The 14,662-nt window shown below is 35.3% G+C and overlaps 1 protein-coding gene across 1 annotated transcript in view; it reads left to right on the forward strand.

Annotated features, from left to right (window-relative positions):
• Positions 1 to 14,662, forward strand: part of LOC148819555 (protein kinase C-binding protein NELL1-like) — a 164,859-nt gene that overhangs the window by 101,259 nt on the left and 48,938 nt on the right. Inside the window, exon 14 of the mRNA XM_088934521.1 lies at positions 10,960 to 11,082. Within this exon, the coding sequence (XP_088790647.1) occupies positions 10,960 to 11,082 (123 nt within the window). The remainder of the gene's footprint in view (positions 1 to 10,959; positions 11,083 to 14,662) is intronic.

Here is a 14,662-nt window from a genome sequence, read left to right on the forward strand (position 1 = left end):
TGTAAAAGGAAAGCGAGTCCTGTGCAGTGATAGAGCTGTGCTGGTGTTGGTTTGCTAGGCAATGCACTACACAGTGATGCTAGTGTTGTCTAACACTCAACCCTTGTGGCACTCATCTAATTATGTGTGGTCTCTTAGGGAGTCCTAGTCACAGTCAGCTAGTGACTGCTGTGACAGTTTTGTATTATGTGTGGTGCTTGCATTGACTGAACTGCTGAGAAACCCAAACTTGATGCCCCTTTGAGCTTTGACAGAAGCTGAGAATATGAGATATACAATGGACAAACAGCAAATATTCACCATGAGCTTTTTCCCCTGGTACTAAAACTTGCTTGTTAGTGACCTGATGTTAAACAGTCAAGGTGGATACATTTATGCATTTCTTCCTAACCAAATAAATGAAATTTTCTTCCCAGGATATCATAGCATGATATTCTTTTCTGCTGTTTCCAATTACTACAAGATCTTAACAATTTAATACATTTGTGCAAGAGTAAAATAAAAATCAAAATAACATGAGTCTGTTAGTGACAAGTGAAAACAGGGAAAGCTAGTTACAAATTTTGTAAGGCTCGTTATGAACACAGACTATAATGAGCATAGATAGTTCCAATGTGATATAAAAGAACTGACACCCTGATTAGTATGATTCATTTTTATAATTTGTGTATTGTGAAGATGTGTGAATCCACTTTGTATGACAGTATTGTCTCTCTTTATAGTTGCTTCATAAAAATGTCAGCTGGATCCAGTCACCCATCCATTGAAATGTAATTTCAGTACCTCCTTGGGGAGAATCAAACAGCTTATTAGCATGCATTTTCCACCATGGAATACTAGGCAAACACATAACAGATTTGCTTAGGAGTCCTCTAAATTTTGCCATTGGGTATAAACTAAAATTTATTTTAAAAATACAGACTCAAGCATCCAGTCTTGTTGTCTTTCTTTTCAATTCAATCTGTATATGCACATTAGAAAGAAATGTAGTTGTATGCTATTGAGTACACGCTTTTATTTTAGCCTTGAACTTTGAAAACAGTCAGTGGGGAAGTGCTAACACTATAAAAGTATTGAGAGCTGTAATATTTTTTTCCTCTCTTCTAAACACTTTAGAAATTAAGTACTGCTTAACCCAAGGCAGGCATACATTTGGTCCAGAATATCCAGTGCATTAATAACTTTATTAAATTCTCCTCACATACAGTGAATATCAAAAGTCTTCACACCCTTACTGGAATTTCAACTTTTGTTGATATAAAGGCTGAAATCAAGACAAATCATATCAGACCTTTTTTTTCCACTTTTAAGATATTGTAACCAACGATATTTGAGTGAAAAACAAATGGATCATTCTTAGGATGGTTCAATATCAACAAAAGCTGAAATTTCAATAAGGGTGTGTAGACTTTTGATATCCATGTACTGTACAGTATATACAGATTCTCCAGTGGAACTGTTAAACCCAGAACTCCTGCGTCAGCTGATCCTAAACAGATGTAGGTGGTAAGGCTTGAGACCTAATTACATATTTTTGCACAGAACAGGTGGTTGATTAAGAATTGAAGTTAATTGCTGTAATATCAGTTAGGCTGTTCTGTGAATGTATTTTCATACTGAGGTTATGGTGAACAGGTATAATATGTATTAGTCTAATTAAAGCCTAAGATACCATTCAGTGAGGCTTTCTCCGGAGATTATTATACTATGTAATTTTTAAACGCTAATGCAGGAAAACCAGTGCATGCTCACCTTTAAAAGATGGACTCTTCAAGAAATGAAGCTGGCACTCATTATGCTGTATGTTACCAAGCAAATGGCATGAGCTAGTCCTCAAGGAAGCATGGTTTACCAGACGTGAGGTAATTAGAGCAGAAAAAATATAAACCTTTTTGACTGGCTGAAAGATTTCAAAAACAATTCAGAAAAAGTAATGAAGGAAACCAATTAAAAGCAATACATTTATTCTAAAAAATCTGATTGGCTGTATTTGAGAGGACAAGAGTATCATTAAGATGCTCTGTTGTTGTAGCTGTGCAAAACACAAACGGCAAGAAATTTGGAAAAAACATTCTAAAGTTTTCCATGAGAAATGGTCTACACCTCTGTTCTTTAAGATATAGTGACATTTGTTCTCAATGTATGCTAGCCACATTTAAATATTCAATCTTGTTGTATCAGAAAAGAAATATAGAGCTTTGCTTTCAGTGCATTTTGGGCAACAGTTTAACCTGTCAGTTGTTGTGCATAATTGAATATTGTTAATCCTAAATTAGAGCCTTCACTTGGCACATTTCCATGCACCTAGATAAGAGATATTTGACGTTTTGACTCTGCTATATACACTTCTGATTTTAAAAACACAAAAGACTTTCAGATTCAAATAGCCTTGTATTATAGTATGCTATCATATACAGCATGTTTAGAAACATATGAGTACCATTCATTTAAAACTGTTCTTCTCTAATTCTTACCATTTGTTTTTATTAAACTGCTTTTATCAGTGTCTTTTCAAGGTGTAATGATCTCCATTTCATCTGAGCAAGCAGTAATAAAGATTCTGGGAAAATTAATTTTAGGCTCAATACTTACTTCATGCTGATACTCTGTAGATGTCATTTATTTTTCCCTTCAAAAATATCCAATCTCTGCTGTACAGGAAAGGGGAAATTTCATTATATAGTACAGTATAATTTTGCAGGATTCTGGATGATAGATATTTGGCTTACAAAAGTAACTGTGTTGTTATATAGTGGTTGGTTTCATTTCTTACTGTACTTAAAAATACAGGATAGTAGAGAGTTCTGCATTTCAGGGCAAGAAATGGTAGCTATTAAATGTTGTAGATGCAGATTCCAAAACCCAAAAAAAGGCACATGATTTACACATGGAATTATGTCTTTTAAAATAAAAGCACCGTGATCTTTGATGGGGTCAGTGTAGTGTAGGGGATCAAATCTCTGATCTCAGAACTGGTGGGTCTTGGGTTTGACTCCTTGATGCAGACTCTTGTAGCTTGAGCAAGGTTGGCTTACCCCAGTTGCTTTATCACAACAGGTTGTAAAAATGGGGGCCAGCTGTCCTGATAATGATGATAATAATGATAATAATAATGTGATAATGTTGATAATGTTGCTTTATTAGCCCTATACAATTTCTTGCATTAGGAATTTGTCTTTTCGCATACCCCAGCTTGCTCTCCATGAGACACAGACACACAGGCAGGGAGAGAAGCGTGGGGTCAGAGCGCAGGGTCAGCTATTGTACAGCGCCCCTGGAGCAGTTGGGGTTAAGGGTCTTGCTCAGGGGCCCAAAGGAGTAGGATTCCTCTGCTGGCTGCGGGATTTGAAATGGCAACCTTCCAGTCATAGGCACAGATCCTTAGCCACAGAGCCACAGCTCTGCCCCTAAACACTGTGATGGGCCAGTGTCCCATAAAGGGGGGCGGGAGTCACTTGCTTTATCATCCACTGAACACCATGGAAACCAGGATAAGCTCAGTGCATTTCTCGGATATGGAAATTACCTACTGTACCTACCATGATCTTTAAATGTAAAGGTTCATCTTGTTCTTTGTCGGCTTCTCTGCAATGCTATACTTAAAATATGTACTTTATAGTTCAACACAGATCTGCAGATCCATTTATATGCTGAATATCAAAGAGTGAAATCCCAGGAATCTTTTCAGTGGGTGAGCTGCTGCAGCTTGTGCCTAGCAACACTCGAAAGCTGTAGGTTATATTGCAGATCCAACACTTGCCAATTTTTTTCCCCTCTACTTTCAGCATTAGTGAAAAATCATTCCATGATAATAGGGAATGTCAGTCCCCATTACTTAAAGCAAATCTCTCGTTTAATTGATATATAGTACTCATGTCTTTAAAACTGAGGTGCAAGTTTTCTCTAGTTAATTATAGCAAAATATCTCTGTGCTGCCATTATGCCAGGACATAGTATGCATGATAACATCCACAAGAAAATGTGTTCTCTGACAATCTAGTCTGGCATCAAACGTGCAGACACTGGTGTTGTCAGTTCTTGCAGCAAAAGAATAATGATCACAGAGTGAATTTGTACTCATTTCAGGTTGAAATCAAAAATGTTTGTCATTCTGTGACAGATTGAGGCTTGAGTTAAAAATCTGTTCCGTCAGTTCTAGTAATCACCTTTAATGTATAGCACGTATGAATATTGTTTTGTCAGAGGAAGTGATCAGAGAAAGGGTTGCCGGTGTCCAATTCAGGTACTTGAGGTTATTTTTAAATGGGAAGTTGTGTCTCCAGCTAAGCAATTGTCGTTTCAGTGTGATTGTGTGTGGTTGAGTTTTTATTTCTTGTGGTTAGTTGGGGTGGTTAACAAGAACTTTCTTCCCATACAGGGTTGTTCTTGAGAGTGGAAAAGATCAATATGTCATTTTTCTTAAATGCCTTCTTGTTTTGTATGATGGATGTGTGCTTCCCACGTTGTGAAGAAAAAGTTTTTCTTTGTTCAGTTTTTCTGTCAGTGCTACATCTTAACCCTTTTATATCAGGGAAGTGTAGAATTGTTTATATGGCACAGATTTGACATCCTCCTTCAAATTGGAAAAGGCTTCCTGGTTTGTGTGGGTTTTGAAATAGAATCCACTGATTTCTAAAGCTGATATATGCATATCCTAAGAGCATCAGGTGTACTTCTTGTTTCTCTATTTTACAACAAGAGCATTAAAGATAGAAAATATAAAAATAATTAACAATAAAGTGCATTATGCTTAAAAAATTGTGCTACATTGATAAATATTTAAGCTCTTATTTTTCTTTAGCTGATTTTCAGGAAGGGAGAGGTACTCGATAAAATATTAATAGTGTTTTCGTTTTCTGTCCATTAGACACCAGTATAGAATTTCACACTCACTGCTCTGTTCAATCATTGTAATTGACTTTCCAAAGGACAGATACATTGTCATGGAAAAGGTCCGATGTCATCTGTGTCGAAAAGAAACAAGCTTACTGTATCTTTTTAGGTTCAATTGTAACAAAATATGAAAACATTGATTAGAAATAGATTATGCACAAACAAACAGGTTAACCATACGTGTCTTGTTAATTTGGAGAGACATTTGAAATTCCGGTTTGAATATTTTTAGATAATTCAGAATATACTTTACCAAAAATTTGGAAAATATATTTTCACGTGACCTACATTTTTATTCTCTCAGTGCAGTTACTGCAGTATGAAAAGTGTTTCTTTTTTCAGGCCTTTTCTGTGTTTTTCTATTTGCGAAACTATATAAAAGTTATCTAACAATACAAAACTAACTACTGTAATAAAAGCATGCCTATTCTTAGTGATCTCTGGACCTCAGTGAACATACAAATGATAAAATTGTATTACATTTGTTTCTGGAGTCCATCCATATAGCTTAGCTGATTGCATTAAAAAGCAAAAAAGAAGCACAATCCTTTCATTATTTTGTATTTTGTGTGATGAGATTTCTACTCCACTGTCTTCTATATGTAATTAGCTTCTAAAATGCTGACTTTATATTTAGCTGTACTTTAATGGGGCAATCTATAATACGTTTCCTTCATGCACTTCAGCAAGTGGCTTGTTGCAGTGAGATTGATTATTTCAGAAGACCAATCTCGAGTCTGAGTTTATCTAAAAAGCAAGGCCAATAACAGTAGTCACTGTGATGTATTTACTTTGCAAGTGCATTTTACTTGCTTGCAAAATAAGGCAAACACGCACTATATGTCTGATTGTAACTTAATTTACCTACTATTTATCTGAATTAGGATATCCTAGGATCTCAAAGTGTATTGGTAACAAAATGTACTGCATTGTTCTCATGGTTATACTTAACGTTTTTAACTAGAAAATTTATGGTTATGTTCCCATGTTTCATTCCGGCTATCTGGTGACACAGATCTAATTTGTTAAGGATTGATTCTATGCATGTGCTGTTCTTTACTTCCTCTCATTGAGATATTAAATGAAAAAATGAATACAATGTGAGTAGAGGAATTACTTGTTACCCTGTGTCTTTCAAGACAAAGTTTTAGCATTTGTTTTTCTACTTGAACATAGGGAATTACATTTGAAACACAATTGTTTTTCTGTTTTATTTTCTCTTAATAACAAAATAGCCTCTAGAAATATGTTTTCCCCATTCAGGGAATGAACAAGTTAGCCAAAAATAGTTTAGCACAGAAAAATGTATTAGTCATGTTTGTCATGCTAATGTGGAGAGACTTTTGAACTGCAGGATGGATTACTTTTTAGACAACACAGAATTTTCTGTGCCAAAGACGTGGAAAATCTATTTTTTCTCTGCTGCATGGGGTGACATTAATTCAATAAACCTCTAAATGTTTTTTTAAGCATTGTAGAACAAAGTGTATTTCAATTAACAAAGCTAAGGCATGCGTGTCAAACTAGTCTTGATGGAGAATTTTCAACTTCTAAATATACAACTCTGAAGGTGTTCCTAGGCTTTACAATTACTTAAAAGGCTTGTCAGTGAATATTACATTTCATTTTACACTGATTTACTGTTTGATGTTAGTGAGGGAGTTTTCAGAAGAAAAACACGGAAAGAATGGTTTTGTAAGTGTAAGCTTAGAGAACTGGAGGCAGATTTTTGAAAATGTATATGTATTTCTATCCATACAATATGAATATATTGTGGATTTGTTGTATCTGTATGTGAACAGAAGGTGACACATTAATTATTGAGGATTTAAAAAGAACCTTTACCTGTATCTTCAGTCTGTAATGGGAAGACTACAGAAAAGTACAGGTTACTTTTCAAACATTTTAAAAGATCAAATTAGATAGACACCTTCTTTTCAGCATCAGATTGTGTAATCAAATGGAACGTTTTATATTTTTAAAACAGCTCTTTGAACTATCAGAAGATGAAGATGCCTGCCGAAATGATGTTCTAGTTGGCAGTTTTAGACTAAACTAATTATTTGCCTGAAAGGAACAATCAAGGTTTTGTGTAGATCACCCTGATGGCTTTCAGAGGTTCTGGCATAGACTTGTAAATACAAATAATACTAACTATGGTGTAAAACAGACCACTGTACAGCAAGTTACCAAATATGATGGTCTTTTCAGGAGTTTCTAGTTGCTACAGTCATCCATTTGTTGTGGTTGATGACTGCACGACACTACATTAATCAGGTCCTGGGATCTCATTTGCTGCTCTTCTTGACATGAGAACATTCCAGCAGGACAATACATGCCCTCATACTGACTACAGAAAAAAACTGCTTTCTTGCAATTAGCGTAAATGCAATTTCTTACATTTATGCTGTGAATCTCTCGCAACCGTCAACAGACCTGAGCCTTACTGAGCAACTTTAGGATGATTTGTGGCCTCTAGGACTCCATCTGCATGTGCTTACAATGCCACTTTCAAAGTAGACCCCCAGTTGATCAATCATGTGTGATGACGGATGTTAATTAACATAATGAATCTGATCATTTTAAAAAACGTTTTTCCTAATAACTTTTGAATCATAATAGTGCACTTTTATAGTGTTAATAGATATTAATATATAATAAGTGTATTTGCAGTATTGGAGCAGAGAGACCATTATGATCACACCTGGAATGAAGGACTATTTTCTTTTATTCAGAAGACAGACCCGAAATTAGCTTCCAACTAAAACGGCGACTCTTCTGAATTCCCAGGCACCTCCACGCTAGTGGTCATTGAGGGACAAATCTCTTCCCCTGTTGGCACTAACCCTCATGCAAGTCTCCACGGAGCTTATAGCATCTCTAGAAATGAATGGACTCGTGATGGGTGCTCTTGCTCATTCTGCTAGCCCATCTTTGGACTGAGGTGTAAAGCTGAAATTGGTGATTCCAAATTGAATGCACATATAATAAATATGTCTAAATAAATTGATTCTTACATAAAAAGCCTCAAAGAATGTATAATATTGAGCATATTTAGAAAACCAGAGGAAACTGATTTGGAATTGACATTTTTTGGCATGACAACAATTTGATACTAATTTCTTTCTTTTGGGGGAGGTGGATATTTTTTTCCTTACCTTCATTTGTCCTTATTAAACCGTTTAATTGCACCAGTGTCTACAGCGGCTCTTTGCCAAAATTACTCATGTAATGTCTGTAGAAAGCCTTTACTTTGCTCTCTTGGAGCTGTTCTGATTGCAGCTGACATCACCGAGCAATTAAGAACGGTATGGAAAGGGAAATCAATCAGTATAATGAGTGGCTTAACAGAAATAGCTTTCATGCAACAAGATGACCCCTTTCTTAATTTTCATATAGCAGAAATTACTAACATATTGTGACCAAGGTCTTGATTTTAGAATTGTCAAGGACCCAGGGAACTAAACATATGTGGTATAGATCTTTAACCTTAGTCTGAAATTGTGGTTTTCAGTATGGTATGTTTCAACTTGTCATAGACATTGTTTTAATATGAATATTTTGCAGTTCAGTAGAAGGTCCGTATTAGACTGAACATTTTCCAAATCTGTATACATGCTATTTTTTCAGCCCCCTGATTTAAGATTTCAATGGGAGTAGACACGAGGAAGTTGTGCAGCAGAGAACCAGTTCACCTCTGTAACGGTAATTGGATTGTATCCTGAATTTTAAGCAGGACCAAGATCTTTATAATTGGCCTAGACATATGGTTTCAGGACAGGAATCTTAATTCTGATTCATTTCCTTTTTTCTCTTGCTTTTTGTAAATGCAACGCTGGTTTTAGATAAAGTACTATCCCAGACAATGGGAGCATCGTTATTACAGTCATTGCTTCTGATGTTGTTGTTTTGTTGGTGTGTTTGTTCGTTACTTTAGTGAACAAGTTTTCATTAAATCAGATTGTTTTAATCACAGTTAACAGGAAGTGATGAAATATACAGTCTATAACCAGAGTTTTATTAATATCTGTATCTGAGATGGGTGCAATCTATAACCCCAAGCAGTCCTAGATGTGTACTTGTCAAACACATGGTGCCAAATTCACAAATTCTTAAACATTTAACACCATATGAGAAAACAAATATTAAATGGTTTTTAACTTGAATTTCACAATATTTTTGGTAGTAATTATGTGACATAAAAGTCAAGCGGATATAGTATGCCCATAGGTGTCTCTGGCTTAAAACATTCTTAAAAAAACTTAAGCCTTTACTTGTGGTTTCTGAAAAACTGAAAATTAGTTTCCTTAGCATAGATAATCTTTCTGTTCTAAATGTAACAGTAAATGTAAAGAAGGCAAACAACATTTAAGAATATTGTTTCAAGACGCTTCTTTTTTACAGGGAAAAGTTTGTGTAATAATGTTGTTCTGAGAATTTGACAATAGATTTCTTTCAGGTGAAGCATTTAAAGTCAGCAAATGAAATGAATTAAAATTTAAAGTTGATCATTTTATTGCCGTTAACTTTTTTTAATTTCATAGTGCGTTTCACTGTGCTGAGATCGAAATTCCGTGTGCTTAATTATAATGAACATTCCCTGCGAAGGGATAACAAAGTATAATAGGCATCCATTTGTAACCACAAATCTACTCTCTCTGGAAGGAGTTGCAGCAAGACATGGCACATGGCAGAAGGACAAGGTGCAGGGTGCAGATGGAGAGATTTCATGTAATGAAGGGGCAGTTTGAGATATCCAGTCAAGTCAAACCTAACCAGCTTGTATTTGGGGAAAAGAAGCCATAACATCTGGATAAAAACCTTTCACATGTGGAGATAGCAGATAACACACAAATGAGCCTGGAGATGCGAAACAGAACTGCTGACAGGCACTTTAATATAATAATACAATTTTGCAAGTTTAAATGAAAAAAAGGCATCCCAACTCTTAATATGTACAATATATATACAGTATACAATGCAGAGAACAACCCTGTTTACACATTTCTGAGCAGAATCACATTTTTCTACTGTACATAATTTTAATATATTTTAATATATTTTTGTCTGGAAAAACTGTTGAAAAATCATTTAATAATGTGTTAACTTTGCTTGAGGGCTTAATAAGTGCAACCCATTAATTAAGACAGAATTTAATAGTCACGATTATTATGGCTTCTGCATATTAATGAGGAATGTGTCAGATAATAGGGAATGTTTTATTCTCTGGGAAAAAAACCTCTTTAGTTATGAAATCACTGTCTGTTTCAAGAAAAAATAGTAGCTTGTGATTTCCCCTAAGATAAGTGCACCAATAAATAAAAAAAGTTTCAGTTGAAATTTTGATATAACTGAATGTTATGTACACACAAATGTGTGACATTTTAGGAATAGGACTCAGGTGATGTTCTCACCAATTACAACAAAACTAAATAAGTACTGTATGAAATGGTTAAAGTACAAGTGAACCTGTAGCTTAGAACTTTTAAAATATAAAAATTACAAAGGTCAAGCTAAAATTAGACATAATCAGAAGGATGGTTTTGTGCTTTATACTGAACAAAACAGTGAGACCGTGTTAAACATTAAGCCGATGAATTACTGTAAACTGAATTATATAGTCGTATTTGGCTAACTGTGATTTGTTCAAATGGGGTACTTTTTTTTGTTGGATGCACCCCAGAGGTTGGCTGCAAACACTTTCCTTTTCTGATGAAAATCTTGAGGTGCTTTCTTAGATTCTGAAATGGTAAAACTGTAGGTGATGTTTCTTGCACTTTGAGAGGTTAAAGCATGGATAATCACTTAAAGTTTCATTATGAATTTCACCCGACTTTGAAAGCAGAAGTATTTCTACTTTTCTTTAGATGCCTTGCGCAAGCAAATATTTTTGTCAGCTTGATAACAGAATTGTCTGGCCAAAAATGTAGACGACAAGATCAAGAAAAAATATGCATTTGGAATGAGGGTGTAAAATACCTGTTTTTGTGAATGCTGTAAATATTTCTATGCGAATAGTTTGCACAAACCAAGTCAATTCCCTGCTTTTTCCCCCCCCTCCAAAAGAGCATGATGAGTGTGGAAGTGGGCAGCACTCCTGTGACGACAATGCAATCTGCACCAACACCATCAGAGGACACACCTGTACCTGCAGGCCTGGGTTTGTGGGCAATGGAACCATCTGCAGAGGTAGGCACAGCAATGGAGGGATCTTTTATCCTCAGACCTCACTGCTCTGCCAATTAAAAGCTTGTCATGCATGGAAATTGTGAAGAGTTACAACAGGCTGGTGGTGCATCAGCCTTCCTCTTATTTATCATCATCTGGCAGGGGTATGCAGAGAGATGATGAGAATTGATTTTCGTATAACTTCTGACCCTTGGAGAGCAGCTCATGAAACGGGCCTGCTTGTTTTCTTCAAGCCACACATCATATTTTATAGTTTCACATTTGAAGCGTGTGATGTGTTGCAGTGATTTATTTATTTTTTAGTTAACAACAATGAGAAGCAATCAGTTTGTCAAGGTGAGTGGTATTGCTTTCATATGCATTCGTATTTAATTCTGGGTGCTCTGTGAAGTGACCCTGAACAGATAAAAGTATAATATATTGACAAAAAAGTGGAATTTGAAAACATAAAGGTAGAGTTATAGAATATTTTAATGCATAAAAGGTTTGTAAAACCTGTTTTGTAAGAACCAGAATAATAAATACAGTATTTCACGCTTAAAAATCTAAAACTATACATTGTAACCAAAAAAAGATACTTCGACTTGTTTCACAGTTTAACGTTTTAAAATCATTCTGGGGTGCTATCACACTGTAAATGTATGTGAAATAAGCTCTGGTTATCCTTTTTTAATCAAGTATGCTGTCTGGGCTTTATCCATATTATTAATTTCTTTTAAAATCTGCTGACATTTAGGGACCTTTGCTTGAAGAACTTTGATTAGGTCAGTCTTTGTAAAAGGAGTTCACGAGCCTAACCAATAGTAATTGTTGAGCTGGAGCTGTGGATTTAGAGATGATAATAGAGATACAAATTAAAATGTGTAGCAGGTGTATGTTGGGTCTTCTGAGAGATCAATGCAATTTGCAAAGTGCCTTCCAGACAATTTGTAAGTTGGATTGTTTCCAACCCTTGAAGCACAATAATGTGTCTTCAAGAAAGTGGTATGCAAACTTTCTTGCTACATCTACAGTTTTACATGAATCCTCATTTGCAAATAATAGAATTTAAAAATAGTTGGTTTAACTTGGAAGAAATATAGAAATTCTTATTGACTTCAGAGTCTGGAATTTGACATTTTCCCTTAAGGTATTTGCATAAGTATAAAATATTTTTTAGCACAGGCAAGCTCCTGAAATTTTACTAAAGAAGTTGAAGAAATAAAGAAACTCTTGTATAGAAGTGCTACCAACTTAAAGGTAAATTTACTGTACACTGATGTCCAACTCTTTCATTGTTCTGCACAAATTATTATTGACTCTCTGTGGTCTGCAGTTGATCCTAATCCAGAACATTACTTTCAGGGATTCTTTTAAAACCAGTCTTATGACCTCAACCTACTTGAACCTCTGAAGAGATGTTATCTCTATCACGAAGGATACAATCCATTACTTGTGGAATAGGCCAAGCACAAAATAACCCTTACAAGCTAGCTTTGGTCTTATCACCATTAAGCCTACTTTGTGCCTGAACGTTCCATTTTGCTCATAGAAAATTAAAATCTGTAATGGCTTTATCCCTTTTACAGTATATCACATTTGGAATGTCCAGTTTATAGTCAACAGGGTGTGCTGCTGCAGTTCTGAACTAATGAGCGGACAAGAAAGACGCAAGCACCAGTTTTTCGCAAATGCAGTACAGAATACTAATAAGGGAATACAGTATGAGCTTCATCCTGAGGACAGAGTGAATCCAGGAAGCCTTAACAGAACAACCTGAGAACTCCCCAAGCCAGCCCTACCCCACTCATTTTTAATTTTACAGAACATGATCTGGCATTGCAGATTGCAGCTCCATCCACAGGAGCTTCAAACTGCCAATATCTTGGATTTATTGTTTATTCCATAAAGTGGGCAAAATATTTAACAGAATGACTCGATGAAATGAAGTCCGTTAAGCTTGGTTTTCATGGCGTTATCTGGGCTGTTCCTTCCTTTTGATTTCCTTTACCCATTTGTTAAAATACTGGTGTAAAGTATAATATGCAATGGACAGGCTAAAACGTGCACAACGCTGACAGATTTAGGCACACATATCCACTCTTAGACTTTTCTTTGGGCCCCAGGGACATCATTAATATATAGACTATAGTACACAATCTGTTTCTTGAATCATGCAGGAATATCCACAGTATTGTTATGTATTTCTTTGCTTTTAGAAAAAAAAGAACTGCGAGATTTAGCAAATATTTTCCTTGGGTTTTGTGTGTTTCAGCAGTTCTTCGACATGTTTATTTTGATACCCCCCTGGAGTAATTCAAAATGATGTGTTCAGCCAAAAAAAATGGCCAATAAATTTTTTATTACCTTGCAATACAGTTATGCAGTGAGATCAAGCTTAGGGATGTTGTAGGTTCAAAATAAAGGAAAGCTGTCGTATGTAACAGTTTTGTTAGTTCTGTTACTTGAGTTTGGAAGATGTCAAGATTTGATGCATTCTTAGGAGGCACAGTAATTCATTATACTGTGAAAGCCCTCAAACCAGATAGACTGGTAGAATTTTATAGTTGTACAGAAGATAATAATCATGCAAATAGCACAGCAGGTAGTGTCTCACTAGTTGCTGTGAAAGCGTTTGTTAAATATGGTGTACATGGTGTTTAATACTTTACATGTGACTTTCCTTATACAGTGTACTGTATATAGCCTTTAAAAAAATATTTGGTACTATGGAGTGGTGTAGGCATTAACTCTTGTGGTAGTTCAGATTGCCAATATTTGTTGTGACTCCTGATTGATTGGAATGTGCTTTCTAAACCGTTTTACAAAAAATGTAAATTATATCCCTGGAAACAGTAGAAATGGCAAATATCGGTGATCCTCTGAAAAGACAGGATAAGTCTGGACACAAAAGGAAAACAAATAGTCTCTATAGAATGTGGTTTGACAGTGAAGAGTAATATATACAGTAACTACCATAGAGCGTAATGCACAGTTATTCCATTCTGTGCTCACTTATTCTGCCTTAAAGATCTTCTGGGGTTTGTTTTCTTGAGTCACTCACCAAGATCGATGTTGAAAGCACAAAAGATTTGTCCAGGCTTATTTGGACCTACTGTACCATACTTCAAGTTGCAGTGAAGAGATTTAACTGTTTTTTCTTTTAGGTACATGAATGCCTGTTTTACCAAACAATTAGGTACAGCTAGAACTTCTATTTGTAGTTAAAAATGTGAAGAATGCTTTATTATTCAGTTTGCTTTATCCTCAATATTTGAATATATATGTTTGAAAAGTTCTAAACGAAAGTTATGACAAGAACAAGAACATTGAAGTACGGTATAATTACAGGAAAATAAATTTAACTTAATGTCGTGCACAACCTGCTTAGATTACAACACAACTATTCTTCTATATATCCCTTATAATATAGTAATATAATCCCTCATGGTAAAGTATGTCTGCAAGTGTTGTGTGTTCATATATAAACTGTAATTCAGTATGCAGACATAATTAAATGTGTATATGTGCAATATGTGAATATATGCATGAGTGTGTTCCGAAATAGAATATTCCCATTCTACACCATTCTGTTTTTTCC

Source organism: Atractosteus spatula, chromosome 16 (assembly GCF_055471065.1).
Source record: "Atractosteus spatula isolate fAtrSpa1 chromosome 16, fAtrSpa1.hap1, whole genome shotgun sequence".
In the NCBI taxonomy this organism is placed as follows: Eukaryota; Metazoa; Chordata; class Actinopteri; order Semionotiformes; family Lepisosteidae; genus Atractosteus; species Atractosteus spatula.